Source organism: Anastrepha obliqua, chromosome 3 (assembly GCF_027943255.1).
Source record: "Anastrepha obliqua isolate idAnaObli1 chromosome 3, idAnaObli1_1.0, whole genome shotgun sequence".
In the NCBI taxonomy this organism is placed as follows: Eukaryota; Metazoa; Arthropoda; class Insecta; order Diptera; family Tephritidae; genus Anastrepha; species Anastrepha obliqua.
Window position 1 is genome coordinate 2,076,431 of NC_072894.1, and position 26,970 is coordinate 2,103,400.

General features: G+C 36.5%; 7 protein-coding genes across 7 annotated transcripts in view; 3 read left to right on the plus strand and 4 right to left on the minus strand.

The window, feature by feature from the left end:
* The window catches only part of LOC129241269 (uncharacterized), a 28,699-nt gene extending 22,225 nt beyond the window's left edge, over positions 1-6,474 (minus strand). The window contains exons 1-2 of the mRNA XM_054877513.1: positions 6,219-6,474; positions 1,514-2,041 (exon numbers count right to left, since the gene is read on the minus strand). Coding sequence (XP_054733488.1) covers positions 1,514-1,705 — 192 coding nt within the window. The 5' untranslated portion in view covers positions 1,706-2,041; positions 6,219-6,474. The remainder of the gene's footprint in view (positions 1-1,513; positions 2,042-6,218) is intronic.
* Positions 6,475-10,227: 3,753 nt separating this feature from the next.
* On the plus strand, positions 10,228-11,971 carry LOC129241144 (LETM1 domain-containing protein 1). The gene is made up of 4 exons (XM_054877327.1): positions 10,228-10,505; positions 10,575-11,078; positions 11,143-11,431; positions 11,502-11,971. The coding sequence occupies exons 1-4, from the start codon at positions 10,390-10,392 to the stop codon at positions 11,832-11,834; spliced, it is 1,242 nt and encodes a 413-aa protein (XP_054733302.1). The 5' UTR covers positions 10,228-10,389; the 3' UTR covers positions 11,835-11,971.
* A 325-nt stretch (positions 11,972-12,296) lies between these two features.
* On the minus strand, positions 12,297-13,539 carry LOC129241145 (60S ribosomal protein L14). Its single transcript, XM_054877328.1, has 4 exons — positions 13,518-13,539; positions 13,154-13,255; positions 12,776-12,970; positions 12,297-12,586 (listed from the first exon to the last, which is right to left on the minus strand). The coding sequence occupies exons 1-4, from the start codon at positions 13,518-13,520 to the stop codon at positions 12,386-12,388; spliced, it is 501 nt and encodes a 166-aa protein (XP_054733303.1). The 5' UTR covers positions 13,521-13,539; the 3' UTR covers positions 12,297-12,385.
* A 179-nt stretch (positions 13,540-13,718) lies between these two features.
* LOC129242952 (zinc finger CCCH domain-containing protein 3) lies at positions 13,719-16,082 on the plus strand. Its single transcript, XM_054879920.1, has 4 exons — positions 13,719-14,544; positions 14,598-15,191; positions 15,261-15,456; positions 15,523-16,082. Exons 1-4 carry the CDS (start codon positions 13,829-13,831, stop codon positions 15,892-15,894), a joined length of 1,878 nt encoding a protein of 625 aa, XP_054735895.1. The 5' UTR covers positions 13,719-13,828; the 3' UTR covers positions 15,895-16,082.
* Positions 16,083-16,136: 54 nt separating this feature from the next.
* Positions 16,137-19,551, minus strand: LOC129242955 (uncharacterized). Its single transcript, XM_054879922.1, has 4 exons — positions 19,413-19,551; positions 17,970-19,283; positions 17,796-17,906; positions 16,137-17,720 (listed from the first exon to the last, which is right to left on the minus strand). Exons 1-4 carry the CDS (start codon positions 19,415-19,417, stop codon positions 17,600-17,602), a joined length of 1,551 nt encoding a protein of 516 aa, XP_054735897.1. The 5' UTR covers positions 19,418-19,551; the 3' UTR covers positions 16,137-17,599.
* Positions 19,552-21,877: 2,326 nt separating this feature from the next.
* On the plus strand, positions 21,878-23,806 carry LOC129242953 (microspherule protein 1). The gene is made up of 4 exons (XM_054879921.1): positions 21,878-22,174; positions 22,231-22,939; positions 22,999-23,634; positions 23,692-23,806. The coding sequence occupies exons 1-4, from the start codon at positions 22,011-22,013 to the stop codon at positions 23,782-23,784; spliced, it is 1,602 nt and encodes a 533-aa protein (XP_054735896.1). The 5' UTR covers positions 21,878-22,010; the 3' UTR covers positions 23,785-23,806.
* On the minus strand, positions 23,622-26,826 carry LOC129242951 (general transcription and DNA repair factor IIH helicase subunit XPB). Its single transcript, XM_054879919.1, has 4 exons — positions 26,708-26,826; positions 26,054-26,561; positions 24,663-26,001; positions 23,622-24,576 (listed from the first exon to the last, which is right to left on the minus strand). Exons 1-4 carry the CDS (start codon positions 26,757-26,759, stop codon positions 24,034-24,036), a joined length of 2,442 nt encoding a protein of 813 aa, XP_054735894.1. The 5' UTR covers positions 26,760-26,826; the 3' UTR covers positions 23,622-24,033.
* Between the last annotated feature and the right edge of the window lie 144 nt (positions 26,827-26,970).

Here is a 26,970-nt window from a genome sequence, read left to right on the forward strand (position 1 = left end):
TAAGAATAACGACTAAAATTTGCCTTTATTGCTCTTTGGAACTAACATAAAAACCTTAATAAAAACTAAAAAATATTTATTAAAAAGCTTAAGGCTCACGAGTGGTGTAACGATATTTATAAGAATTTAATGGTAGTGAAGATATACCTAAGCTTCACTTCGGGACTATCTTTATTATCTTTCAAGTCAACCCTTTACATTGTAAGATAGTAGGAAAATTCGAAGCACCTCTCAAAAATAGTATTTAAAGTTCAAACTGAACAGAATAACTGTAGAATTATATAATTTTTAATTTCATATTCATATGTCAAAGTAACTAAACAGTTAGGCGCATTTTTTGCATAGTTGTCACTGCCCCACTGGTCGGAAGGCCTCGACCCTGACACTGATGAAGGAAACTGTGGCACTAGAGTGACCTTGAACGAGTGTTTAATTGCCATTTGAGTCAGCGTAGCGAATCGTTACAATTTCAGACTGTTGGTGAAATCAAAATGCGCCCACTTCCTATTGCACCAAGCACAGAGCACATAGCACGTATAGTCATATTGACATCCATACTTACACGTGCGTATCTGGGTGTGTTCGTAGATGTGTCCGTGCATATGTGGTACACAACCGACCAACCATTGCACCAACATTTGGCATCCAGATTCTCTTTCTTACAATGTCTATTCAATGCATGTGGTTTATATGTTTATGTACATGTGTATGTACTTATACTTGCACAAAGTGTGGTTGTTGCGCACATGACGACGATTTCCTCAGAGGTTCAAAGACAAAACAATGCACAAGCTATCATTGAATATATACTTACACATTCTGTATGTAGGTGCACAGTATTTATATCGTCATGTCATCCCTGCATACATATGCATATGCATTACCAACTCAGTCAATATGCACAGTGGCCATTATGTATACGTGTTGACTTACGCTGCTCAGAGTGCAGATAAAAACTGTCAGCTCACTTGACACAAGAGACACCCTCAAAACGCATTCGAATATTACCACTCCTCCAAGCAACACCCTCTACTGCAACTAAGTACAAATTGGTTGAAAAAATATATATTTCTCAGGTATGGTGGCCCACAACCGGAAAGCAGACAATACTGATATACTCTCTTAAATGACTTATATATACATATGTATGCTCGTGTGTACATGCCAACATTATGTAGGTGTAGGAACTATAGCTGAATTGGCTAACGGACTCTCTTGGAACCATTAAATGCTATTGAAAAAACATCTTATAAGAACGCAAAAGATGACTGGCTAATGCGTCGATTGAATTAATAGAGATTTCTGATAATTATATAAAATAGCAACTAATTTAAGTTGTCATGGGGTCTTTTTATCTGAGATTACACGTGGATTTAGACACTCATTGCGAAAGTAATAATTTATATAAGAATATAATTAAGATACATAGTTAGTTCTCAATGAGCATATACCATAGGTATATGTCATTAGAAGCATATGATTTATTATTATATGCGGGTGTAATTCTACTTACCTTCGAAGGTCTATCAATCTGTCCCAGAAAGAAGGTGAGCACGGAAATTATAATGAAGTTAACACCGCCGGCGAAATCTGTCAGCTTGTCCATTTGTAAGATGGAATTGATCAGGAAAAATAGGATCTGCATACTGACCGTGACAATCGCACTGATTGCGTAATGGTCATAATCCAATATGTTGATGGCCATTTTTATGACAGCAGAGTTTCTTTATAAAATTAAACACTATTTCTTGCATAACAACAATGTTATCCTCTCGTCTTTCTTGTTGCTATACCTTCCACTTCACATCCAGTTGCAGCACTGCTCAGGTACTAATTTAATTTTTGTACGATAGTGGTTTTTCATTTCCTTTTTAATAAATTTACACTCCTACATTATTACGACGGTCTTTTAAAACCCCTTATTTTTATTAACTACTTGTATATATTTTGTACCCGCAAACATCAATTAATGTTCATTGGCTTCCTCAGTACAGTTCCACATTACACAAATATCCTTCGCTTTGGGAGTTGGCTGTAAATGCTTTTTATATATTTTATGTTAAAATTTAGTGGATAATACAAAAAAAGTGTATTTTCTTCTTGATGCTCCCCTAAATTTGTTCTATGGCCAAGAAATAAAACACCCTTTTTTGTAATATCAACCCGTGCACCAACGCTTTTAAAATTACCACTGAATCCCCATGGAAATAATGGGGCGAAGTCACTTAGTCATGCCATTAAGTTATGTGCGATATTTTATGGCTACCCTGAAGATTGCCGACTTCTTTGTGACCGATTTCATCGCCACCTGGCTCTCAGTGAAAATGTAGATTTCATCTCCAGGTATCGCATCACACTGTACCAGTGTCACGGTTTTAATTGTTATCGTCGGTTCATTCTAAAAAACACTGAAATAGTCATGGAGAAATCCCCAGATGTTCGGAATATGCAGCTCTGCCAACCTTACTATCGAGGTTTGAGCCATCTGTGTATTCGTTGGTGGACTCGCCCTGCCATACAACGTCTTGCTCCCACTCTTTTATTTAGGGTAGAAGGATCGTTAACGTTGTGGTGATAGCTGTAGGTGGGAGTGCACAGTCCACAAGTCCGGGAACCTCCGAAACACTGATTAGGATCTTAGCTAGTGTTTAATAATTTTCTTAAACTTTTCAAACTTATTGCCGCGCTACCAGTAGCATATCTTGCTTGTAGTTCTACTGAAGAATGCAATGGCAAACCTTCGAAATCATATATATCTATGGCAAAATTTCTCATGAAAAACTATATGCCTTTCGGAAATGTCATGTAACTGTGGGTCAATTCATTTTGTGGAAGGTATCAAGTTGCAGAACACAAATTAAAGCAGGAGCTCGACAAAACAACCAACAAAAAAAGCAGCGCCAGTTATATATACATATACGTAGCGCAACGAATAAATTTACAGCGGCTTCGTTGTCTGGTTCAAACCGTCATACAAACGCTCCGAATTTGCAAGTGTTCGATGCGGTACCAACTGGTGGTAGCAGAGGAAGGAGAAGGCCTCCTCTACGTTGGAAAGATCAGGTGGAGAAGAATTTAGCTTCCCTTGGTGTGTACAACTGGCGCCAGTTAGCATGTGAAAAAACGACTGGCGCGCTTTGTTAAACTCGGCCAAATCGCTTAAGCGATTATCGCGCCAATCAAAAAGAAGAAGAATATACGTATATGCATTGTTCATGAATATGTAATTTTTTGCTATATAGTCTGGAACTATCATAAAATAATGCATCGGGGTGCACCCTAGAACATTTTAATCGACTACCAGTACCAGATTCATTATGTACCATTCATTCATGTACCATATAATACGTATATGTGTGTACATGTGTGTACATAAACTCGTGTTTATTTTTCTCCAACATTTTTTCATTTTTTGTGTTTAGATCACTAAATTCTGACATTTTTTCATGGTTACGCGATCGTTTAAAATATTGCAAAGAATGAAATGTTGGCTTTTTCTCTACTACAAACTGCGCGTCCACCTACTTATGTCCGTGTGTATTCATACAAAAGTATTTCATGCTTTGTTTAGAATACATATCACATTTATTTTATGGCGCAAGGGAGCAAACAAGAGCAAGTGGATAAATTACAAAGAATGATATGTGGCAAAAAGGCATCACTGCAATACTAAGTGGTACTTGTGTAAGCACCCGCGGAAATAAGTACACAAATTATTATTTTATTTTGAGCAATCCCTGCCTCTTTGTACTCATACATAAAAGCGATGCAGGGATGTTGGCAGGTGTCGTATCGGTATCCCCCCTTTTTTTGGGGAGGTCTAGTATGTTTTAAGTTTTGAATTAGAAAAGGTTATAGCATGGAACTAAATTGCATTAAGTTGCAATAACTTGAAACCCAGAAGAGATATATTTACGCTTTTAGTTGGAAATAAGTACAATACATGTAATTCAAGATTAAGTAAGTTCTCTAAGAAATTAATTTAAACTATTCGAAGACCAAACAGGGGCTGGAGTGTTAAAATTGTCAGCATTTACCCACTTACTTTTTTGCAAACTGGTGACTACCAAAATTTAAAGGAATGTAACGGATTTTATTAAATACCATTTTTAATATAGATTGAGCTTAAAAACTCAACATCACATTAAGTACGGCTTCACATTGCACCCAACTGAACACACCCTGAATTTTGTAATATGTAGCGAAAAATTGTAAATGACTTATTCTTCGTTGACTAATTGTTGATTCGAGTGTAAATGTTTCCTATAGGGTAATTATGACCGTTTTTTTGATATGCACAAACATATCGAACTTCCAACCCCATACCCCCATTGTGTTTTTTCACCATTAAAAATTTACCAGAAATATTTTGTACAAATCCTATTAAACGCTGAGTGCGTGTGTGCCTGAGCATTTGTGTATTTTCCGCCAGCAAACGTTCAGCGCCGCCTTAGCCTTGAACATTATACGGCCAACTTTTAGTTGGCATTTAGCTGAGGTGTATGTTTTAAACTTGAGAAGAACTCACGTGTTATGCCTGCATTAGTGCACTTTTCGCATTTAAAAATTCGACGTCAACATTTCACAATGCCGTTCGACATGACATGACGTATGAGTAACTTCCCAGTAAAGTTTATATCTACAGGGCGTATAAGCGATGGTGTTGTTTTTAGCAACAACGGCAAAAGTATAAATACTTAATTAAACTAAACCTTGGCAACTTACTCTCTTATACCAAACTGTATTATTCGCCATCTTCAACAAATTTGCACTATTTTTATTTTCTATGGCTGAATTCGACTTCTACGCATTCCACAGGTGTGCCTAACATTTGCAGAATCAATGCTAAAAATATTGAAACAAATTGAACTTACTGTTACTGGCTATTAAATATCACACAATTGTCATTCAGCTATATATTTGCAAGAACGAACATAAACATATGTGAACCATATGTATGTATGTATGCCTATAGCATCCATTACGTATTCCAATTACTCATATCTGCACAACTCATTTAAAAGGTATTATCTCAGTAGTTGTAGTGGAGAAATAATGTTCACCAAAATAGAAATGTGCATTTGTACGATGTTTGTATGTATCTGCAATTCAAACCAAATCAAATCAAATATATTCCCGAAATAGACACATGTCCATATACATATATGTACATATATCGCTGCACCAATTGATTTCTAAAGACTATCACTTAAAGTAATGCATTGTTGTCTGCGGAGAAAAACAATTACCAATACATATATGTATATGTACAGCATACACCTACAAGCACATTTTTTCGTATGCCTTTGGTATGTGAGTACGTCTGCATGTAGGAAAAAACATTTACGTTTATATTTATGGTAACATGTAAGTATATGTACATACATATGTACAACTTTGTACTCATTCAAATATTCCAAATGGTAACAAGTGCCTTTTTAAAATTGTCTAGCAGAGGTATTTTCCATCCGAACAGGTGTTTTTTCCGCTTTCTTGCTTACCAACATTCCCCTGCATTTCTCCTAAATATATTTATGCCTAGGAGCGAAAGACACAACCAAAGAACTTCCGCGCGAGCTTTTTTCATTGTCGTCTACGAAACAAGCTGCTTCTTGTTTTAGATACCGTTTCTTATGTCAAACGGCGTACAAAAACTCGTGTAGCGAATTACACAAAAGTAACTCAAATAGACCTTTCTTTACATAGACACATGTGAGTGTGTATCCGCATAAACAAACTCACATACACACCTAGGAAATGTAATATAGAAAACTCAACACTTGACGGTCGACACTTTCCCACTGCTGAGCGAGTTTTTGACCCAAGCGTTGTTTTTGTTTATACTCTCGTTTGCTGTCGCGAATGTGTGAAAACACTGCCATGTATACACAGAAAATTGTTGGGATTCTTATTTATATTCGCAACTGCATCGTCCAAATGTATGTATGCTTGTATGTATACCTAATATTGTATAATATTTGTAAAAGCATAAAAACAATGCGCACGTCTTCAGTTCTTGCGTTTTCAAGGATACTCTGAGAAGTGAATTACAATTTTTACTTTTACTTGCAAAATATATGCCACACTTTACATATTTATTCAAGGTGAACATGCATAAATACATAGAAATTCTCGTATACGCACTTATCTACGCACATACATATGTGCGTATTTAAATTAAATAAAGATTAAAAATGTAATAATATCTCAGATAATACCACCAACTACTACTTAAAAAACTTTTATTAGATCTTCTGATGCGCGCCTATAAATATGCTTCTTTACGTGAGTATACACTTTTTCGCTTTATTGCCACAATAAAACTTTTGAACTTCAAAAATATGTTACAAATCGCAAATAGAAGTTACATAGAAAATAGATTAGCAACCGACAACCGAATTTAATATTCGCACGGATGCAACCGTTAAAAGCGTCATTCACGACTGTTAAGTTATTGTTTTGTGTACTGAAGCTGCGAGCGACTTGGAGGAAACTGAATTGTCGTCCCACAGCACATAGATTAGATTGGTTTTTAGTCGCCGATTCCTGTATGCATTTGTTAGAGCTTTTAAAAGCTTCACATTTTTCTCTCACCGGCTAAATGTAAGTTAAAGGTACAGTGACAGCGCGAGATAATCTTGAAATGTGAAAGGTTATTCATATGGAATACGACATTTTCGCAAAGAAATCACGTAAAATGGCTTAAAGCTTTATAATAGATTAACCAAATAAAGAAAGATTTAAGCGATCAAGCTGAAAGCAGTCTAACTTCGTTAGTTTCAACCAAAGTTTATTAAAATACTTATACAGTCTGATAGAAGCATGACCGCCATAAAGCAGTTAAAGATTGGCAACGACCAAGAAATGTATACGAAGTGCGAAGTTTTCTAGAACTTTGTACGTAATATGGTCGTTTTGGAATAGGAGGAGTACTGTCACAGATTAGCAATGAGCAAGAAGAAGTGATCGCACACTATAACAGAGTCCTCGAAAATCCGGAAACGAATTACTGCGTGACCAGGCGGCAACTGTCACCATGTTGTCAAAAAAGGGTCGATCGGGACTAGGTTCCGAGACGTGCCAAACAGGTGGTCTGAAAGGACTAAATTCAAAGTGACTCTGCTTAATATATTGAAAAGAACTAGTATCCAAGCGGCGACTTCCTTTCCTGTGCTGTTGTCGCGAATACCTCTTAATTTCATTATTATTTAGACTCTACATGAATTTTAAACGTTGAGCTAAATAATATCGGATTGGGTTGTTAGCCAAGTAGGATGCTTAAAACGGCCGATTTCCAGGGTCGAGCAGCAGAAAAATACTTGTTTCCTATTGTCGCTGGTCTAACGTTTTCGTTGATTTAATTAATAAATTATCCTGCAACAGACACACTACAACAATGATACGTGATACCAGAGTGTTTTTTATCTGTAACAGTATTTCATTCAAATACATCAGGCCCTTATAAAATACATTTTTGTGGCCGCTTCTGTTCTAGATATTGGTAGTGCATATGTTCTTTTTTTAAATAAATTAAAATATATGAATGGGGTTTCTTCATATGTCAAAGAATTTTGCTGAGGTATCCCGTGAGTCTGCAAACAACGCTTTGGCCTCAGTGCACCCATGGCTTACGAATATTTGCATAGATTGGCGATGATCATAATTATTTTTACATCTACTTAATTTTGATTTTTTATATGTGTCAAAATCGCCAGAAAATCTCTATAAGCTCTTATTTATAAAAAGTGGAATGTACACAAAACGAGAAAATTCAACAGTGTGAGATCTTGCACTTTTTTCTTAAATGCAACTACAAATATATATATATATATATAATTGGCGCGTACACCCTTTTTGGGTGTTTGGCCGAGCTCCTCCTTCTATTTGTGGTGTGCGTGTTGATGTTGTTCCACAAATGGAGGGCCCTACAGTTTCAAGCCGACTTCCGAACGGCATTTGACTGACGTAACGCTCAAAACGCACCATGGTGCCTCGGTGAAAGTATTGCCGCATATAAACAATGTCGGGAAATCAAATATTATAAAGACGTGTTTGTTGGGTGTGAAATATAAAGGGTTTTTCAATTGGTGCGGGTCGATTTTGGCACCCTATGGCAGCCATTTTGTTTTGGTGACATCTGTCAAATCTTTTGTTTATTATTCAGTTGTTTATGCCAAATCATCATGGCAAGTTACACGATTTAATGATAAAACTTCAAATGATAAAACTTTATTATCAAAATGAGTGTTCATTAACGCAAACGTTGCCCGCATTGCGCCCATTTTTCGGTAGACGTGGTGGCCCTTCCAATTTCTTATGACCCATATTGAACCATATGGACCTAGACGACATGTGGTTCCAGCAGGACCGCGCTACGTGCCACACAGCAAACGCCATTTTATTCCATTTCAACATCTACCCGCCCTTATTGAAAAACCCCTTATTATAAAATTGAAGGCGAAAAGGGGTTTAATAGAATTTATGGCAGTCGTAGACGGTGGATGCGACCACAACCTCGAGATCGGGACGCACATTTATTTTTCAGAAACCTCAAGTTTTGAAGTTTGCCAGCATTATAAGGTCTTTTCCCAGGAAAATAACCAAACAAAAGCAAAGGAAAGAGTAGGTGAAATCAATGAGAAAAAATACATAAATAATTCAAAAATATCTAATGGCAGCGGTCGACTGATCTTAGTAATATTAATACATTTTACAGAACTAACATAATTTCCAAAGGAATCCATAAACTATAATTGTAAAATATTCTAGCAAAAAAAAAAAAATACCAGTCTAACGGTTAGACGCGATAGAAGTGAAACCTTCCGTAAAACAAACTGAGAGAGAATAAGACGAAAGCAGCATTAGGAGCAAGATAATTATAGGTTCATTATAATATTGCTATAAAGTTCATATTTTATTTTCTTCATTTTATTATTATTCATCCTCAATGTTTTCAATTTCAACAAATAATACGAGTGGCTTATGATAGCTAAAATATGATACAAATGCTTTGGTTTCGATGTTGTCAACATGTCTTTGAAATACCGCGTCAATGGTTGTTTTTGATCGTGTTGTCGATTCAGTGCGATTGTTACACATTTTTAAATTGAATGTTGTATTGAGAACGTCAATTAAAGGAACCGCTGTGTCCAATGCAAAATTTACGTTAAAATCGCCACTTAAAATCATTGGAACTTTATTGTAATCTTTTCTAAGTATCCGCGATACTTCTGGTGTATACTTTATTCAATTTTCGTGAATGAATTCCGTGATGCTATTTATTGATTTTTTTTTTCTGTCGATACTCACGACACTTTTCTGCATTATTTTTCGGCATAATTGCGTTAAATATTTAAAAATGAAAATATTTACGAATATAAAAATATACACGCGGTTGCTATTATGAGCGTCCCCAGCAAAACCTGCGTGACCGAAACTCTAACACAATTACATTTTTTTGAATGTTACAAACACATATGCACGCAGGTTTTGCTGGGGCGTGACCGAAACTCTAACACAATTACACATATGCACTCGTATTTGTTTGAAAATCTACTTTTTTTTTGGTTCTCCGTCACCTTTGGAAAATGTGCAAACAGTAAGCAAACTTTATTCATATATTTTTCCTCATTTTTGCATCAGTAAAATTAAACAAACGCCGTAGCCGAATGGGTTGGTGCGTGACTACTATTCAGAATTCACAGAGAGAATCTCGGTGAAAACACCAAAATTAAGGAAAACTATTTTTCTAATAGCCCTCACCCCTCAGCAGGCAATGGCAAAACACCGAGTGTATTTCTGCCATGAAAAAAAGCTCCTCATAAACATATCATAAAATAAAATAAAATAACTGCATAAAAAAATTTGTTTTCTTGTGATTCGAACCAAGAATTTTGGATCGGAAGCTCACATTGCTAGCCGCTCGGCTATCGCGCCATGCTGTCGGCGCTGGTCTAAAAGTTATTTAGTTCGTCGCTACGTTTATATGTAATATTCGTAGCCAAGAGTGTCGCTTTTTTCGTTTCACTTTTTCTCAAATCACTCCCAACGATTCTAAAGAAGCTTTCACTTCAAAAAAACAAAGTTTATTAGCAGAATGTAGGGGAGCAAATGCACATTTTACCCGAATCTGTCAGGAGTGTCGTACATTTAAGGCGACACTGTATCTTCAGGCCTACAAAATATTTTGACTTCTCTCTTTTTTGTTTTTTTTCGTCATTTGTTTTGACGTTTTGCTGCTCACATTATTCAATACTATTTTTCAAGCATTGGCGTTAATTCTGAAATTATTAGGTAGAATTAGCCTATTTCTGTAAAGTGGCGAAGCCACTTATCACCTCCGCCGTTTGAGTTCGGCCTGGAAGCAAATGAAACACTAAAATAAAAGGGATGACATTTGTGTTGCGGCTTCTACGCCAACCGGCTCAGCTATCTCATAGTGGCACGTTAAAATTCCTGCGCCAACAATATGCATCGCCTGTAGTCATTCCCATTCGTCAACGAAGGTAAGTTACCCAACAAAATTTAATTGTCACAATTTGGTTGCCTTGAAATACATTCACTCAATGTTTTAGTGGTACTACCGAAAAACGGTCAAGTGAGAAAAAAATCCAACTTCCCCCTGTTGTCTCACCTAAAATATGCCCTGCGGAACCAAAACACTCGCCAAACAAAGTCAATGACTTAGGAAGCGTGCCAAGTTGGTCTAAATGGCCACCACCGACAAAGGATGACAAAAAGACCACTTCGCAGCGGTTATCACGAGAAAATGTCGAAGGTTATATGTTTAAGCATTTTTTCGACTATATCAAAAATTATGAAAAATTGTTGGAGAAAAACTTCCCATCAGCCATGAAGGTGTATCGCACCTATGTTGACGGAGTTATTGATTTCTACAACGACATGAAATCTTATCTGAAGATAGTACGCATTGTAAATAATTCCCCAATGGGTCTGAAGGCATTGAATCGTAAGGAACTTGAACTCTATATGCAGATGCCTAGAGACATGATGAAGGTGGCTCCGGCTTTATTTGTTGCCGCACTGCCCCTTGTCGGATATGTGGTGATGCCATTGATGTATGACACTTATGTGCTCACAATGCATTTAATTTGTATATTTATCTTATTGAATTCCATTTAGTTTTGCGTTTCCACAACAATGCCTTTGTTCGCATTTCTGGACATTACAACAACGTACAGAATTCCAACAAGCTGTGCTGCAAAGGCGTCTCAAAAATAACAGACCTGTTTTGAGAATATTACAATCGAAACTAAAAGATGTAAAGAAACACGAAAAACACGATGAACTACAAGAAATACTGGGCATGTTAGGCAGTGGATTTCACCCCAGTGTTGAATCTCTGCTTAAAATAAAAGACATTTTTGCACAACCGCCATACGATTTGCTCTCTCTAAGTGGGAAACATATAGTAAGTTAATTCGATCGAATTTATAATTAAGTACAACTTGTATATGTGAATATGTCATAATTATTCGTAGAACCTGATATGTCAACTACATGGTGTCCCAACTCCCTTGTTCAAGCATTTTCATCTGTCGGAGCATGCTTTTTTGGTACATCACATGGATTTGGCTATTGTACGCGAGGGGCACGTTCATAATATGCATCCGGACGACATACGCCGGTCTTGCTATATTCGAGGACTTAATCCCAATAACCTTAGCATTGACGAAATGATAACATGGCTTCGTGATTGGATTAAAATTTCTACATCGATCGAAGAACAACACATAAGCATGTTCCTGTACCTGCCAGTCCTATTAGGCTACAACCATCCAAACAATTGGCACTTAATTTATGACAGTAAATAAGAATGTCACACCTATAAAAGCAAGAATTATTTACAATAAACCCTTAAAGTTTTATGTTAAAAATGCGGTAAACTGGAGTAATGTATCGAATAGTCCGATAAGCATCAATTAAAAAAGGCTAGAATAAATTCTTCTGACCATCCTGTTTTACTTAACAAATGGTTCCCATACTTTACGGAAAATTCCGTATTCCTTGGTGGACTTAAGATCGAGCATTTTGCTTTATTTTATTTTAGACCAAATACATTCCCCAACCTAACATTTCTTCATTAATTTAATTTAATCTAATCTAATAGAAAATTCATCATCAATAGCACCCATTGCCTCCACAGAAGCAATAGAAAATTAAATAAACAATAATAATGTCTTTGTTTTAGATGTTTAGCCCATTATCAAGCAGATGTTACTGTTAACGTCTTGCAAGTTAGTTCCAAACTTTTAAATACGAAATAAGACACTGCATTCAGTTATTCCTACAAAATAAATTTATTTTCCTTTGAATAGTCAACTAGTACCCAAGCATACTAAGCTGAAAAGTTAGAACACGGTATTTATTTTTTTGCAGCACCCTTCTTTACACCTTGTGACTTCAGTTCTCGAATGCGTTCACGTTTGTCCTTCTTCAACTTGCGTTCTGTGCCGTCGGACTTAGTGCGTTTCTTCAGCGTGTTAAAAGCAATGGTAAGTAACTTGTTACGTTGACGCTTTGCATAACGCAGCTTGAAGCGATCGAAGTCATTCAAATGCGAACGCTGCAAATAAAAAATTAAATTGTTTAAACAAGATGGCAGAGAATCGGCATAACTTAATCAAAAGATTTTTTTCAGAATAAATATATTAGCTTCATTTATGTATCAGCCGGCAATTCCTATCAAGAACTTTCATTATCATCACGCGTACGTAATTATTCTCAATACCCAATTTTTACAAATTTAAATTACCTTGCAAATATTCTGCGATCTTGCTGACCACGGGCTTGCCTTCCATTGGGCTTTCATGTCGCTGTCCTTCCATGCTTTGCGCACAATTCGTGTGGGAGCAGTGAAGGGGAACTTAATGCGGTATTTTGTCAAATGCAGATTATTCAATCTGTATTCCTGACGTGGTACTCCTGTCAATGGGCCATCGACAAGTACCTGAAATAAGAAAAATTTTAAATTAAGCTTCAAAATTATTCCGAGATTGTTGCTAAGCACTTGGGGGATACGTTTTCAGTTGTGGTTGTAACTAGCTTCAGTTATGTATCAGTTGGCACTTCCTATCGTCAACCGTTTCATCACAAGCGTATCCCCCTCTAAACAATAATTTTATTCACTAACCCGAGTTTGATCAATAACATCAACAATCGCAACGAGGCGCCCCTTCAAGGGACCCGCTGAGCATTTAGCAATGCGACCAGTCTGTACAAACCTCTGGAAAGGCTGTAAATAAAGATATGCAAGATATTATAATAAAACATTTTTCCAATAGTATGCACTCCACGTTTCCGATAGCAGCTGCGCAAGCATATACTATCATCACCACCACGTGAAGACCTTTTGCCAACTCAAATTCTTCACTTTGACAAATAAACTAAATTGTTGCAAAATAATGAACACAATTACTTATTTCAAATATTTATGAACAATTTATTTGTATTTTATTAAAATACGATACTGGTAGAGAAATTGTCATGCCTCTTACCATCGTTAACCGGAAAGAAAGAAACTTAGCTGCAGTTTCACAAATTAGACACTTTCAATCGCCACTTTGACACTGAACTGTAACGAGGCAAAGAAGAAATAGTGATGACAGCACAGATATGTTATATCACTTTACTAAAACTAGGAAGCATTTTTCCATGAATATGTAAATTCCTACAGGTGGGAGCATCAAATGCCAAAAATGTCAGATGTTCTTTTGGTGCTTCTTTTACGGTTGTTTTCTACATCAAAGTGAATTTTATTTTTTCATTTAGAATAAATAGAACCATTATTTATGGGAACAACAAAATAATGTCACACTTCAAGCAAAGCAATCCCAGCAACAGTTTAACATCGAGAACGATCTACATTAATCCAAATTTTAACAAACATAATACTAAAGTTTGTGATGGAGCAGCAGACACTGGAAAAACTAAAATAATATCATCTGGTGCACACATTAACCCATTGTTTTTGGGAGCTTATCGAGCACCCGCAATACATATGAACCCCAACTTTCTCAAAAACAAACTCGTGGATCAACGAAATTACAAAGAAATAAATACAATCTCTTTAGATAGGCATTTACAGCAAGATATAACCAATCAGTGTTCACGTACGAGTCAGATATCAGACATACCAATTTTGGTCGCTAACCCGAATGAATCTATAGAAAGGAAAAGTTCATCTCAAAAAATTATAAGCAAATCGAGGACAAAAATTGTTCGTGAACCAGCTGTAATATATAAAATTCCGTTGCCACCGCCAGCACCCCCCCTCATACGTTTAAGTAGTAAAAAGTTGGTGAGACGTACACATGAATTTCCAGCAATCAACTTATCCCACAGTATTACCCCCGCATCCACTATTAGCACAATGGGAAAGTACAAACTGGTTCGAAAAGTCAAAATAACCGGCAACGAGACTAAAAGTAAAGCCATAACATCAGAAATTAAATTAAAACGCAAAACTTTTGTGGCACGCTATGCACTACAACGCTCGAATTCCGATCCCAAAATGTCTTCAACGTAAGTTAACGAAAATTGATGTTAGTATAAATTTAACATTCACGTGATTTCAGATCATCTAAACTTCGGTCATTGCCCGTCAACAAGAAGCTACAGATGTTGAACATCAACGGTGTTCTCTATAGATCAACTCGCAACAAATTACAAAGAAAAGATGCAAGCGTACCTCCAAATCAAATAGGATCAATAAAAATGTCCGCGTTAAACACAAAGTCAAATTCTATTAAAGACGCAACCCAGAAATCCAGCAAAAGTTCTTATGGCCGTGTACTATTTGTGAGCGGAACGAAATTCATATTAGATAAGAATGGGTTCAAACTAACACGTATTCCGCCTACGTGCAAGGAGAATTTGCCAAACATCCAAAAATCGGGTGAAACTCATCAAAGGCAGCGACAACGCATTGACATTGGCGGATTGACCTACATCGCTTCCACAACCCAAAATGTGTTTGTTCGGACCCGCAACCACTTGGCATTAGCACATTTGAATACAGCAAAAAGTCGCAGTCTGCACCTGCTGACACGTCGACTGGTTAAAAGTAATATCCCGTGTGCCATTTTCCAACGCTTAGGCAAGTGTATTGCCCATGAACGGGGGAAGTGCAACAGAGTGCACGATAAGCGACAAGTTACTATATGTCCGCGGTTTGTAGTCGCAGCTTTCCAATAAAATGCATAAATATTATTTGATACTATCGAAATTTAATTCGACAGGTTTTTGCGCGGTGAATGCAACAATTCCGAGTGTTTACTTTCGCACAATGTGTCGCTTGCGAAAATGCCAGTTTGTAAATTCTTTTTGCAAGGTGTTTGCGTTCGCACAGACTGCCCTTATCTACACAAAAAACTCAGCGTCAACGCGGATGTATGCCCAGATTTTTTGCGGGGATACTGCAACTTGGCACAGCAGGTAAATACGCAGAGAAGAAATTTACACAAATCCATATTTGTTAATGACGTTTTTTATTTTGGTTAGTGCAACAAACGTCACGAATTCGTGTGTCCAGAATATGAGCGCAGTGGGAACTGTGAAGTAGGTAGTTGTATATATTGTAAGAATCGCAAAAGAAAACTTTTAAATGAGCAACCGAATCAACAAAGTAAAGCAGTTATTGCATCGATAAGAAAGGAAAGTACTGTACCTGACAGTCAAGAAGACTCAGGAGTGGCACTTCGGTATTTCATTGGCAAAAGCACAAATGCGACGACCGGTAACGTAAGTGAAATCCACGCAGACGCACAATCAGAACTCGATTCAGATCACGAAATGCCTTCCATTCCTGTTCGCCCCAAGGTGGGCGCATTACCTGCCTTTATACCTCTTTCGCAAAATAGCAGTGAACTTTAATTTGGCAAATGAGCCTTGCATATTCAAATACATTTTGTCAGGCCACATTTAAATTGCAATTGATACTGTAAGACTTTTAACTACAAAAAAAGCCTATCATACTTTAAATTATTTGAACCGCTCCAACGGCAGTTGACTCTACCTTGCATTAAATGCTAGGACTTATTATTGTTTATGCTGCTAAGCAATCACAGAAATAAAATCCTCTTTCCAATCCAAAATAAATATGAACATTCTTGGCATTTCATTGTTGTGTATCATAATATCAATAAGGTAATTATAGATTTATTTGAATAATCGCAATTGTTACCATTACTTTTTTCATTTAAGTTTAAGTAAATACTCAGCATTTTTGTATATCAAATAAGTCAGAGATTGCATAGACATATATATTTACATAGCACATGCAATACACAAAATCCAATCTTATAAAGTATCTAAAGCGTTACATTGCACAAAGATGCAATCTTAATGTTCTTCGATTGATTTCTGCACACATTTCTTCTTAAAAACTAGAAAATATGTGGGTTTAGGTAACAAGTAGAAAGTTTTCATGTTGCTAAGTTGGTGGTATGAGGTTGCACTGATTACATTATTTCTAATAACAAATCTATGGATATGATGATTTTGACTTTTGACAATTACATTTACAAACACATACATCATTTGATATGAACATTACAAAATTTGTTTAAATAATGGGTGAGAAAATCGCTACTACAGAGGGGCACATCTCGAAATCATATTTATTGAACTTTTTATAGATTTCCTAGATTAGTTTTCGAAAAGTATTGTAAATTTGGTTCTTTATAGAATAAACGAAAACAGCTGCCCAAGCAAGCAAATTGATTGCATACCAGAAACAAAAAATTATCATGTATTCAAATGATACGCCGTTAATGCAACATTTTGCACCGGTTGATGTAAAAATGAAATATGAGTCGAGCCCTTATTCTACAGAAACTAAAGCAAAAGAGTATTCTAATTATCGTTCTGACCAGCTATCTGGGTGCCTTACATACAAGTCTACAAAATATTCGATGTACATATTTTTACTTATATGGATATTTATCAAATATTTCATGTAGTTAAACTTTTCATTATTTTATAAAGTAATCCATAGCGAAATAATTAACTTAAGCTTTTAATTTAGTCTACTAAGTGCAAATCTTATTGCTTTTAATTTACGAGAATGTATCTTATGTATATGAAGCGAGAAGAGTGAAGCGAATAAATGCGAAAATATCACAATACTATAGTAAATAAATTTGAGATCGTGAACGGTGTAAAATTACAAATGTCGCCGAACTATACATGTATGTGTTTACCAACATACATATAGGTATATATGCTTTATATGTAGTGCAATATTTTTAGTATGAAGTATATAGAACTGGTTAAGGGGAATATTGGCGAAAGAGTAACCCAGTTAATTTAGAATTTGACTTTAAAATGAGTCGAAAAGTATTTCCCATTATTGCACTTCAGTGTATATTATTCTACGCAACTGATATTCAAGGACATAATCAGCATGCCTGCTAAAATTCTAGAATCAAAAATATTGCAAACAGAATTTTATGCGTAGTGTATGGACTAAAAAAAAAAACATTTTAAGGAACGCATTATCTATTGGAGAAGGTGCATAGAAATTTCGCTGTTTTTGGTGCCTAATGCACTAATTGTGATTTGCCAGTAAAACTTTGCTTTAGGTATGCCTCGCATCATACTGTTTGACTTTTTCAGGTATGGCAGCTTTCTCCACAATGACATGCTTAGCGAGTTCATCCAGTGATTTCACGTAAACTAATTTACGCCAGAATTTTGCACTGCAATCAAAATTAGATTTAAATACATATTTATTTTAAAAGGCTAAATATGATTTCAGATTAGTTTATAAATACCTTACAAACGGCCGAGTCATCCATACTATAGACTTTATCCAGAACGTTGGATGCACTAAATACATATTTTTCAGACTTTTTCTTAAACGTCGGTCCAATAGTTGGTAACACCTGTAAAATTGCATGAATAACTTTTATAAATGTATAAATATTTTTCATTTACGGTATCAATACTTTTTCAACCATGGAAATGGTGGTACATTGCGCCGGTTGGTACCGCCATGCAAATAAATAAGCACATAGTCCTCTGTAACTAATTGTTCCAATGTCTTTACAACATATAGAAATAAATTGTCCATTACGTAGCTGTAATCAGCACGCGAGCGGTCCGGCAGATGGCAGGCGCAAAAAATTACAATAGCATTGTGCCCTCCAGCCTGAAGGTAACCACCATGTGAGAGAACACGTTTATAAGGCTCGATCACGCGCATATCTATTTCTCGAGTACGACCATCGGGCAATGTAATTTTTTGCCAATTTCGTGAATCCCGTCTTTCTTCAGCTGCTGAATATTGAGGCAACTGACTAGTTCCTGCATCTATATTACCAGTTAACGCCAATGAATGCTCATGTGGAGTCGGGGTTGCAGCTTCTGGAAATTCGTCATCGTCGTCAATGCAATTAACAACTCCAACATCACCATCTTCACTATCATCATCTAGCCCGTCAATCAATGAACTTGATGGGCTTAGTGAAGCCAAATTGTGTTCTATATCTTCATCATCATCAAAACTGTGATTTGAAATTGAATCTAATGATGAAATATCATCACCACCATTACAATTTGTTGATCCATTTCGTATGCGCCGGCAATTTTTCTGTGCATCATTACTAACAGTCGGAATTAGCGCCACCGTCTGAAAGTTGGCTTCAACAGCAGCGTGATACTGCGAAACATCTGCTTCTGATTCGCTGCTCAATAGATCAGGACTGTGCGCTCGTAAAAAAGTCAGCGTATTGTGTGCTGGAGCTGGTGCCCCAGCTGTGCCGCGAATGTTGTTTAATGTATTTCGCTCAATTATTGTACTTCGTTTTGGGGGCGATTGCACATGTTCATATTGCGGCACTACGTCAGGAAAATTGTTTCGCTTCGCATCAGTATTCGTCGTAACTGAATTTGCCGAACTTTGTTCGTTATCTGATCCCGTGGGGGACATCAAAGGATGGCTGTCCGTTAGTGTACGTTCAATATTCTGGCGCTGTGGAATTAGCTCCAAGGGCAATGCGTCTGGTCGAACACATCTATTGTCTAAATTAGATGTTACCTCCTTTACTATTTTTAAATCTTTCCTTTTCAATGTGCCGTTTGATACCAAATTTGGCTCTTTTATGAGTACTTGGTGTATATTGTGAATGCTATGCGTTGGTGATTGAGGGGCATCAGGATCATCATCTTCACCAAGTGGCGAAACACCCGCTGATCCCTGTGAAGTTGTTGTATCAGAAATATCCATTTTGCTGTCCGTTAAAGGACTTTCCATCTGTAAACTGGAAATAATCAAGAACTTCTTTAAAAACAATTTGATTTGCATTCCCAATCGATTAATCAGCGCTTTAACATTTCCTTTTTTGCGCACGTATACGTATATGAAAGTACTTTGCAGTGATATTGCTCACCTCATAGTACAAATTAGTAGAGCAACACTTCCTTATCTATGATTCTAATTAATTAATCCGAAAAAATTCGACTCAACAAAGGTTTTCCAGTAAGAGCAGCAATTTTCACGCAAAAAATAAATAAAAAACGTTAATATTTCATCAGTCATCGAAACTATTATAATGTTGCCAGATGTGCAGAAAAGATACAACGAAAAGACTAATTTAAAATTTTTTCTTTTAACATTTTTTACATTTACTTTCTTGCGATTTTGAAGTCTTTCCTTAAGCTCCTTCCCAAAAAAAAAAAAAAAAGAAACTTGCGAAAATTCAGTGAATGGCTTGATAATATTGTGATTTGTAAGATTTAAATTAAACAAACTAGTGAAAACTAAATGGCGCGTGTTAAATTGTAAATGCACAAATGAATATAAAGCCTCCAAATTCAATTTTTTTGCGATTTTAAGTCGTAAACGCCGTTGCAAGAATATTTTTGTGTATGTACATAATTTCTATTGTTTCGCCTACTCTTCCTCTTCACAAACAAGAAATTCGCGTTCCTCTTCCTTGTATATTCTCAGAGCCTGACATCACAGGGATTTGTTGAAAATATGTGTGACTTGTCAGAAAAGTTGTTTGCGTAGCGTAGGCGTCCCGACAGTTACAAAGACATTTCACTTTCAAACAACCGCCATTAGTGCCGTTTCGTACAAATTACATGCTCTGACTCCGATTATTTGTGAGTTACAATTTAATTTTGCCGAATTGGACACTTACATCAAATCGTTCACCATATTTACTGTTTTCGCGAAATCGTAGGTAGTGACCATTGTACATAAATACAAGTAAAAACACTCGTGTTGTATGTGTTTGACAGGTCCATAGGTGTGTAATAATGTGACTGATTGGTTTTTTCACTTGAAGGTATTGACAGGCACCTTATGTGTGAGTTTGACAGTTTGTGTAATATTGTGAGTGATTGGTTTATTTTGCTTGAGCGTATTTGCGCGGCTGCTATGCCAAATTAGAATTTCTGTGTTAACATTTAAAACAATATCGACAAAACAGACTACAAAATAATATCACTTGGAAAATTTATATTTTTCATATTAGTTCGGGGTAAAAGAAATTATTACTATTATTTTTACGCAAATGGTTTAATAATACGTTCACATATAAGTAGATGATCTACTTTTTCGTGCTTAATTCCCGTAATTAAAAACCGAGATTTCCCATACAAAATTTCCCTCCCAAAATCTGAGATTATAAAATAATCCTCGATAGTAACCATACTTTTTGGCATACAACTCTATGTTTTCTGTGTTATCGATAATTATTACTACGTATGTAAGGAGAAACACAAAATAAAAACTAAAAAATGCATCCATGGCATAGAAAACAGAACAAAAAGAAAACAAACATAGTTCTAATAAAATGTTTGTTAAATATTATTAATTATGGATTCATTTTACAGAAAAAAAGCGTGCGTCCATAAACATTTTGTCCTCTTATTACTTATTATAAAATTTAATACAGAATTTCCCATGAGTATTGCTGCCATAATTTTTTGCAACCTCAGTAAACGTCGCTTACGGATTTCCTCTAACTGTTTATTATTAACAGCAAATTACGCAATTAATAGTAATAATTAAACAAACCAAGAACACCAAAATATTCAACCAAAATAATTTTTATGAAGAAAACCTTTCACTACAGTATTGACAGCTGATTGTCAATTGTATGTAATGTGCCATATGTGAACGGATAGATTAATTTTGTGGATTTATTGGTAAGAGTCCAGAAGTCAGACGAAAGCACACGAAAAATAAAGTGCACGTAATTCTCTTTTTACACGAATTTGAATTAACACGAGTTAAAAAGAAAAAAATCTTTTTTTACTCGAATGGTTTTGTTCTAACACGATTTTCAATATTTTATGATTTTTTCTTCAATCTCATAGAGCAAATAGAGTAAGTTTTTCAACGCATCTATGAAAAATGCTGGGGAAAAGTCTCTGCGACTCATTAAATTTCGTTCTCATCGTTTAATTATTTCTTATAATATAATTAACGAATTAAAATGTGTATGCATGAAATAAATTCTTATTTGAACTCTAAAATTATTTTTTTATTATAATTTAGGTGAAATCTCTTCTTACACGAATTTTTTGAGAGCTTATTTATCGTGTAATAAGAGAATTAGTGTAACTGTTTTGAGAAGACGTCACCTCCAGTACTCAATTCACCTTGGTAAAAGGGCGTGAAAGTGTTGTTAAACTGTTCGCAGAAATCAAATGTTTTCAAATGTAATAAGCAGCAGTAGTCAAAAAATTACGCAGATAATGTGAACTAATAACCTATGTTATGAGTATAAATCAAGAAAAGTAAAGCAGTGTTTATAAACGTGTATGTACATAATTGTGCATTCTTTAATAATTTCACTCTGAGTGGCAGCACCGCTAATGTCTGTTCTGTTTTTGTTCTATTTACTCAGAAATGTTTTAATCCGTGTCCACTTTCTGTGTTGTCCACTTAAACTAAGAAATTTTAAGGCTGAGGTCACAGTTGGAAATCTGTAAATAACTCATAATAGGCCATCATTTTTCAATCAAGGGTCACCATGGATACAGATACGCCGCCTACTAAGCTCGGTAGTCAGAAGATAGAAGGAAAATCTCATTTGCCTGTTTCTACGCCAATTACAACAGAGAGCGTTGTTTTGACTCCCGCGACGCCATTGAGGAATTTGCCAATAGAGTTGCAGAATGACCAGAAAAGAAGAAGGTAGAACAGTAATATGAAGAAATTACCATTTGTAATAAATAAATTCTTTATCGTAGCTCTTCTCGTTCAATTAAGCGGAAGCGTTTTGACGATGAAATTGTAGAGTACAGCATTGGATTTCCACAGTCTCGGGGAGAACCCAAAGCCGGACGGCAGCGTACGATTTCTCAAACATCCGTCCAACAAACTCAACCTTTACCAACAGCAATATTACAAACAAGCATACCTGTTAGCAACGCTCTTGAAATTTCTTCTTCATTTGTTAGAGAAGTACCGTTGTCAGTATCTGCTTCTACCAACAACGGAAATTCTTCTTTTGTTGCAACATCTGCACCATTGCCTGCTGTTCACCCAACAATATTAACTCAACCATCGCCCTCAATGGAGCGCTCATCTACGTCACATGCTACAGATAAGAGGCGACCGCCTCGATCTAATAATAAAAAATCTAAGAAATCGGGACGTCCCCCAAGTCAAATCACAACTAAGGATTTGGGTCGCTGGAAACCAATTGATGATTTATCGTTAATTATTGGTATACAGCAGACGAATGACTTGCGAATGGTACACCGAGGGGTTAAATTCTCGTGCAAGTTTACTTTACAGGAATTGCAATCCCGTTGGTTCTCTTTATTGTACGAACCGGCAATTTCTCGAATCGCTGTAGCTGCTATGCGCAATCTTCATCCAGAGTTAGTTGAATCAGTTCAGAGCAAAGCCCTTTTTAGTGTACCGGAAGAGGAACTTTTAGGAACCTTTAAAAGCGTAAGTATCTCCGTGATAACATTATTTAAGAACTCATAATTTATATATTTTTACCCAAGACTGAGAACCCGAAACTTGAGCAGTTCCAAGATTTGCTGGATAAAAATGCCTCTGTTTTTTATTGTGCGCGAACAGCTAAGTCTCTACAGAATCACTGGCAATTGATGAAGCAATATCAATTGCTTTCAGATCAAGTAGTGAAGCCACTACATATGAGTGATCAGCCTTTAAGTTTTTCAGATACGGAGGATCTCATATTAGATGCCGAGCTTAATGATCAGCGTGATGAAACGTTAGAAATCGAGCTGGCTTTAACTGATCGTCAAAATAAACGCGAAATTCGACTATTGGAAAACGAACTAAGTCGTTGGAATGTGTTAGTCGACTCTGTAACGGGTGTCTCCCCACCGGAATTTGACGGCCAAACTTTAGCTGTACTTCGAGGACGTCTTGTGCGTTATTTAATGCGTTCTAAAGAAATAACTTTTGGCCGATATGTTGACGACTCTCATGTCGATGTCGATCTATCATTGGAAGGGCCTGCATGTAAAATATCGCGGCGACAAGGAACGATAAAACTTCGAAGCAACGGTGACTTTTTCATTGCAAATGAAGGCAAAAGACCCATCTTCATTGATGGCGTGCCACTGTTGACTGGAAATAAGACTCGGCTCGCCAACAATTGTGTCGTCGAAGTGAGTTTTTATTGTCACAACTTTAAGCAGTTGAAACTGAAATATAATTATTTACAGATATGCAGTCTACGCTTCGTTTTCCTGGTGAACTATGAACTAATTAATGCTATCCGGCATGAGAGCGCAAAAACCACAGCTTCTCTTAATTAGATATCGTTTCTATAAAAATTATCTATTATTATTTATGAAGATATTGCAAATAAGTTTTATGAATTCAAAGTCGAAAGAATGACAAATGTTTAAACCTATATTTTCTTCATCATTAATTTAAATCCTAACTACTCAAACTTTCAACAACTGCGGTTCCACTTTTAAAACCAATATAATATCTAACCACAATATAAAATGCCTTTTAATTGAAACATTTGTCTTCTATTGCATTTGAATAATATATTTCGCTTATGCTCGAAATTTCTTAAATAAAGGATGTACAGTGCCCGCATTTCGACGGCGCTGCTCATAGTAAATAGCATCATCGCCGCCAGACATTGAGCTGAGGCCGCCAGCACGTTTAGAAGCTGCTGCACCACTTGGTCGATAGCCCGGCTCACCCGGTACCTTTTCATCTTCGCAGTCCAAATCCGAGGCCGAGAGGACTTGCTGCAAGAGCTGTGATTGCTCTTCGCGAGTTTTATACATCAGATCAGAATCGGTGTCCATGCCACTTAAGTGGGTAATTACTTTATAGCTATAACCTTGATTAACCAAAAACCTTTGGCGTTTGCGTGAATAACTCATTTCCATAGTATCTTGTGAAACGAGAGTATAAAAGAATGCATTGTATTCTTCAGCAATAGCACCCTTTTTCGCTCGCAATATGCGACCTAAACGCTGAGCTTCTTGGCGTCGAGACCCGCCATGTGAGGATATCTGAATGAGTACGTTTGCCTCAGGCAAATCAAAACTGGTATCTGCGACTTTGGACACAAATATTGTGTTGACCTGCAAGTGCATTTAAATAAGAAAAATCAAAAATAATGTATAAGAATAAATAAAAATAATACGAACGAAATTAGCTTTCTAAATACCTTTTGATTGAATTTAAAGTTCTGTAGAATCTGAATTCTCTCATTTTGCGAAGTTGGTCCATAAATGAACGGCTTATTCATCTTTATAGCATAATGTTTGAGAGCGAAAACGTTATCCGAGAAAACAATTGTTTTGTCACCTCGCTTCTCATGATATTTTATTAGAAACTGGCAACTGCGAAATTTGGATGGATTCATCACATACAAAAGCATCTTCTTTGATGTTTTTGTAGTAAGATATTCGCGGTAAAATTCTGGAGACATAGGACACCATACCTCAGCACATTGTACCCTTGCAATATATCCCTTCTTTTGCAATTCCAGCCAATTCGCTTCATAAAGCTTCGGCCCAATTAGAAAATTCAGATCCGCGATTTTATCATCTTCGCGCAGTAGGGTGGCTGTCAAACCTAATTTACAATGGGACTGTACAATAGTCAAGACGCGTCTAAACATTTTAGCGGGTATGGTGTGTACTTCATCCAGCACCATTATGCCCCATTCCTGTTCCTGCAACCAGCGCATAGTTTGCTCAGCCTCCCAGGATCGCTTTTGAGTATGCGTAATCATTGAATAAGTTGTAACGAGGATACCACATCCCATGGGTTTATCTTTGGCTTCAGACGTAAACCGACAAATCATGCTATCGTCCGCCGTAGACCACATTTTGAACTGTTGTTTCCATTGCTCTACAGAAACTCCACTGTTGCAAAGCACTAGAGCGCGTTTTCGTACGGTACAACAGGCTGTCACACCAACAAGTGATTTGCCAGCTCCACAAGGCAAAACAATCACTCCGGATCGGGCGCGACCATTGCCAAACATTTTTCGCAAACTCTTTTCCTGGTAAGGTCGAAGAACCGCAGCTGGTTTCAAATCAATATTTATGTCCGGATTATGAGTATCATTTCGAAAGTCATATTCCGCCAGTAACGGATGTTCGATTTCAATGCAACGTTTTTGTATAACCTCAATTTTTTCTTGATTCACTTCGAATGATACTGTTTTTAAGTTTGCTTCGTCCTCATCTTCCTCTTCATTGTCGATTTTATCATAGAAGTTTGTTATATCTTCTGGGACTGCCGTGGTGCCATCTGGGTTGTTGGATACTACGGCTCCTGTTGCAGACCCAGACGATGGGTCACTAGCAGTATTCAATCCTGTGGATGTTTTGTCAGTACCAGTTGGTAATTTTGTTCCAAATTGAGTAATTGCTTTGCCTTCTAATGTGCCCTGAATGAAACCATCTCCTTCCTCACGTTTCAAACGACATTGTTGAATCACAGGATCCTTAAGAAGTTTTTGAAGTATTTCAGGATGTGGTGATTCAATAAAATACCTATATTTAATTGTGTAGACATCAGTAAATCATTATATGAATATTATTATACCTGTTATGTTTTAGCACCAATTTTACTTTTCCATAGGACAATGTGCATAGCTTAATAAATTCAATAATTCCCTCGGGTATTGAAGTTTTACTTAAACGTTTGAGATATTCAATGATATCGTGTGTCTGTAATCCCACAGAAACGGCTGCATAGAGACTGTAAGCTGTTAACTTATATTCGTGTATGTGTTCTGGGCGACATACAGGCTCCGATATAGCAATTAAGAAATCATGTGCATGTTTATAAACAGGAGAAAAGGATTCCAAGAAAATATGTCCATTTGGGGCAACCCACAAGGGACGATTCCCATGATCAGACTTAAGCTCCATTTGGGCCCGGTAATCCTTGGCCCCATATTCGTCTGTCATAATACCGTCATCGTTAGTTTCCACATTTTTAGATGCAGCCACGGGCACCCCATCCAACTCAGCGGCACCATCAGAAGCGACGGAATCTCCATCTTCTACTAGCTGTGTAAATGCTTCATCTTCTGCACGACGTTTCTTTCCTGTCAGCAAATAATTGTAGAATAGATATGGTCCTTAATTTTTTCCTGAATACTTATAATTATATTGTCCTTATAATTTAAACTAAAGATTTTGATAGGAATAATAAGAGCTACTGTATTTTAATGAACTTTAATTATTTATTTACCAAATTTATCACCCGTGAAGCGATCTTTCCTGGATTTCTTCGGCGGACCCATATTTTTATCAATTTCAAAATGAGCAAATCATAACCGAGAGAAACACAGAACCAAGAGTGGTTTATTAATTTGACAGCATTAGGCTGCAAACACAGTGCACGCTGAGACGAAGACGAAGATGAAGACGAAGCTGAAGAGAAATTGCTTGCGTTGCGAGGTTGCACAGTTCAAGACGAATTGGTTGCGCTTTTGTTATGTTAGTCGCAATGAA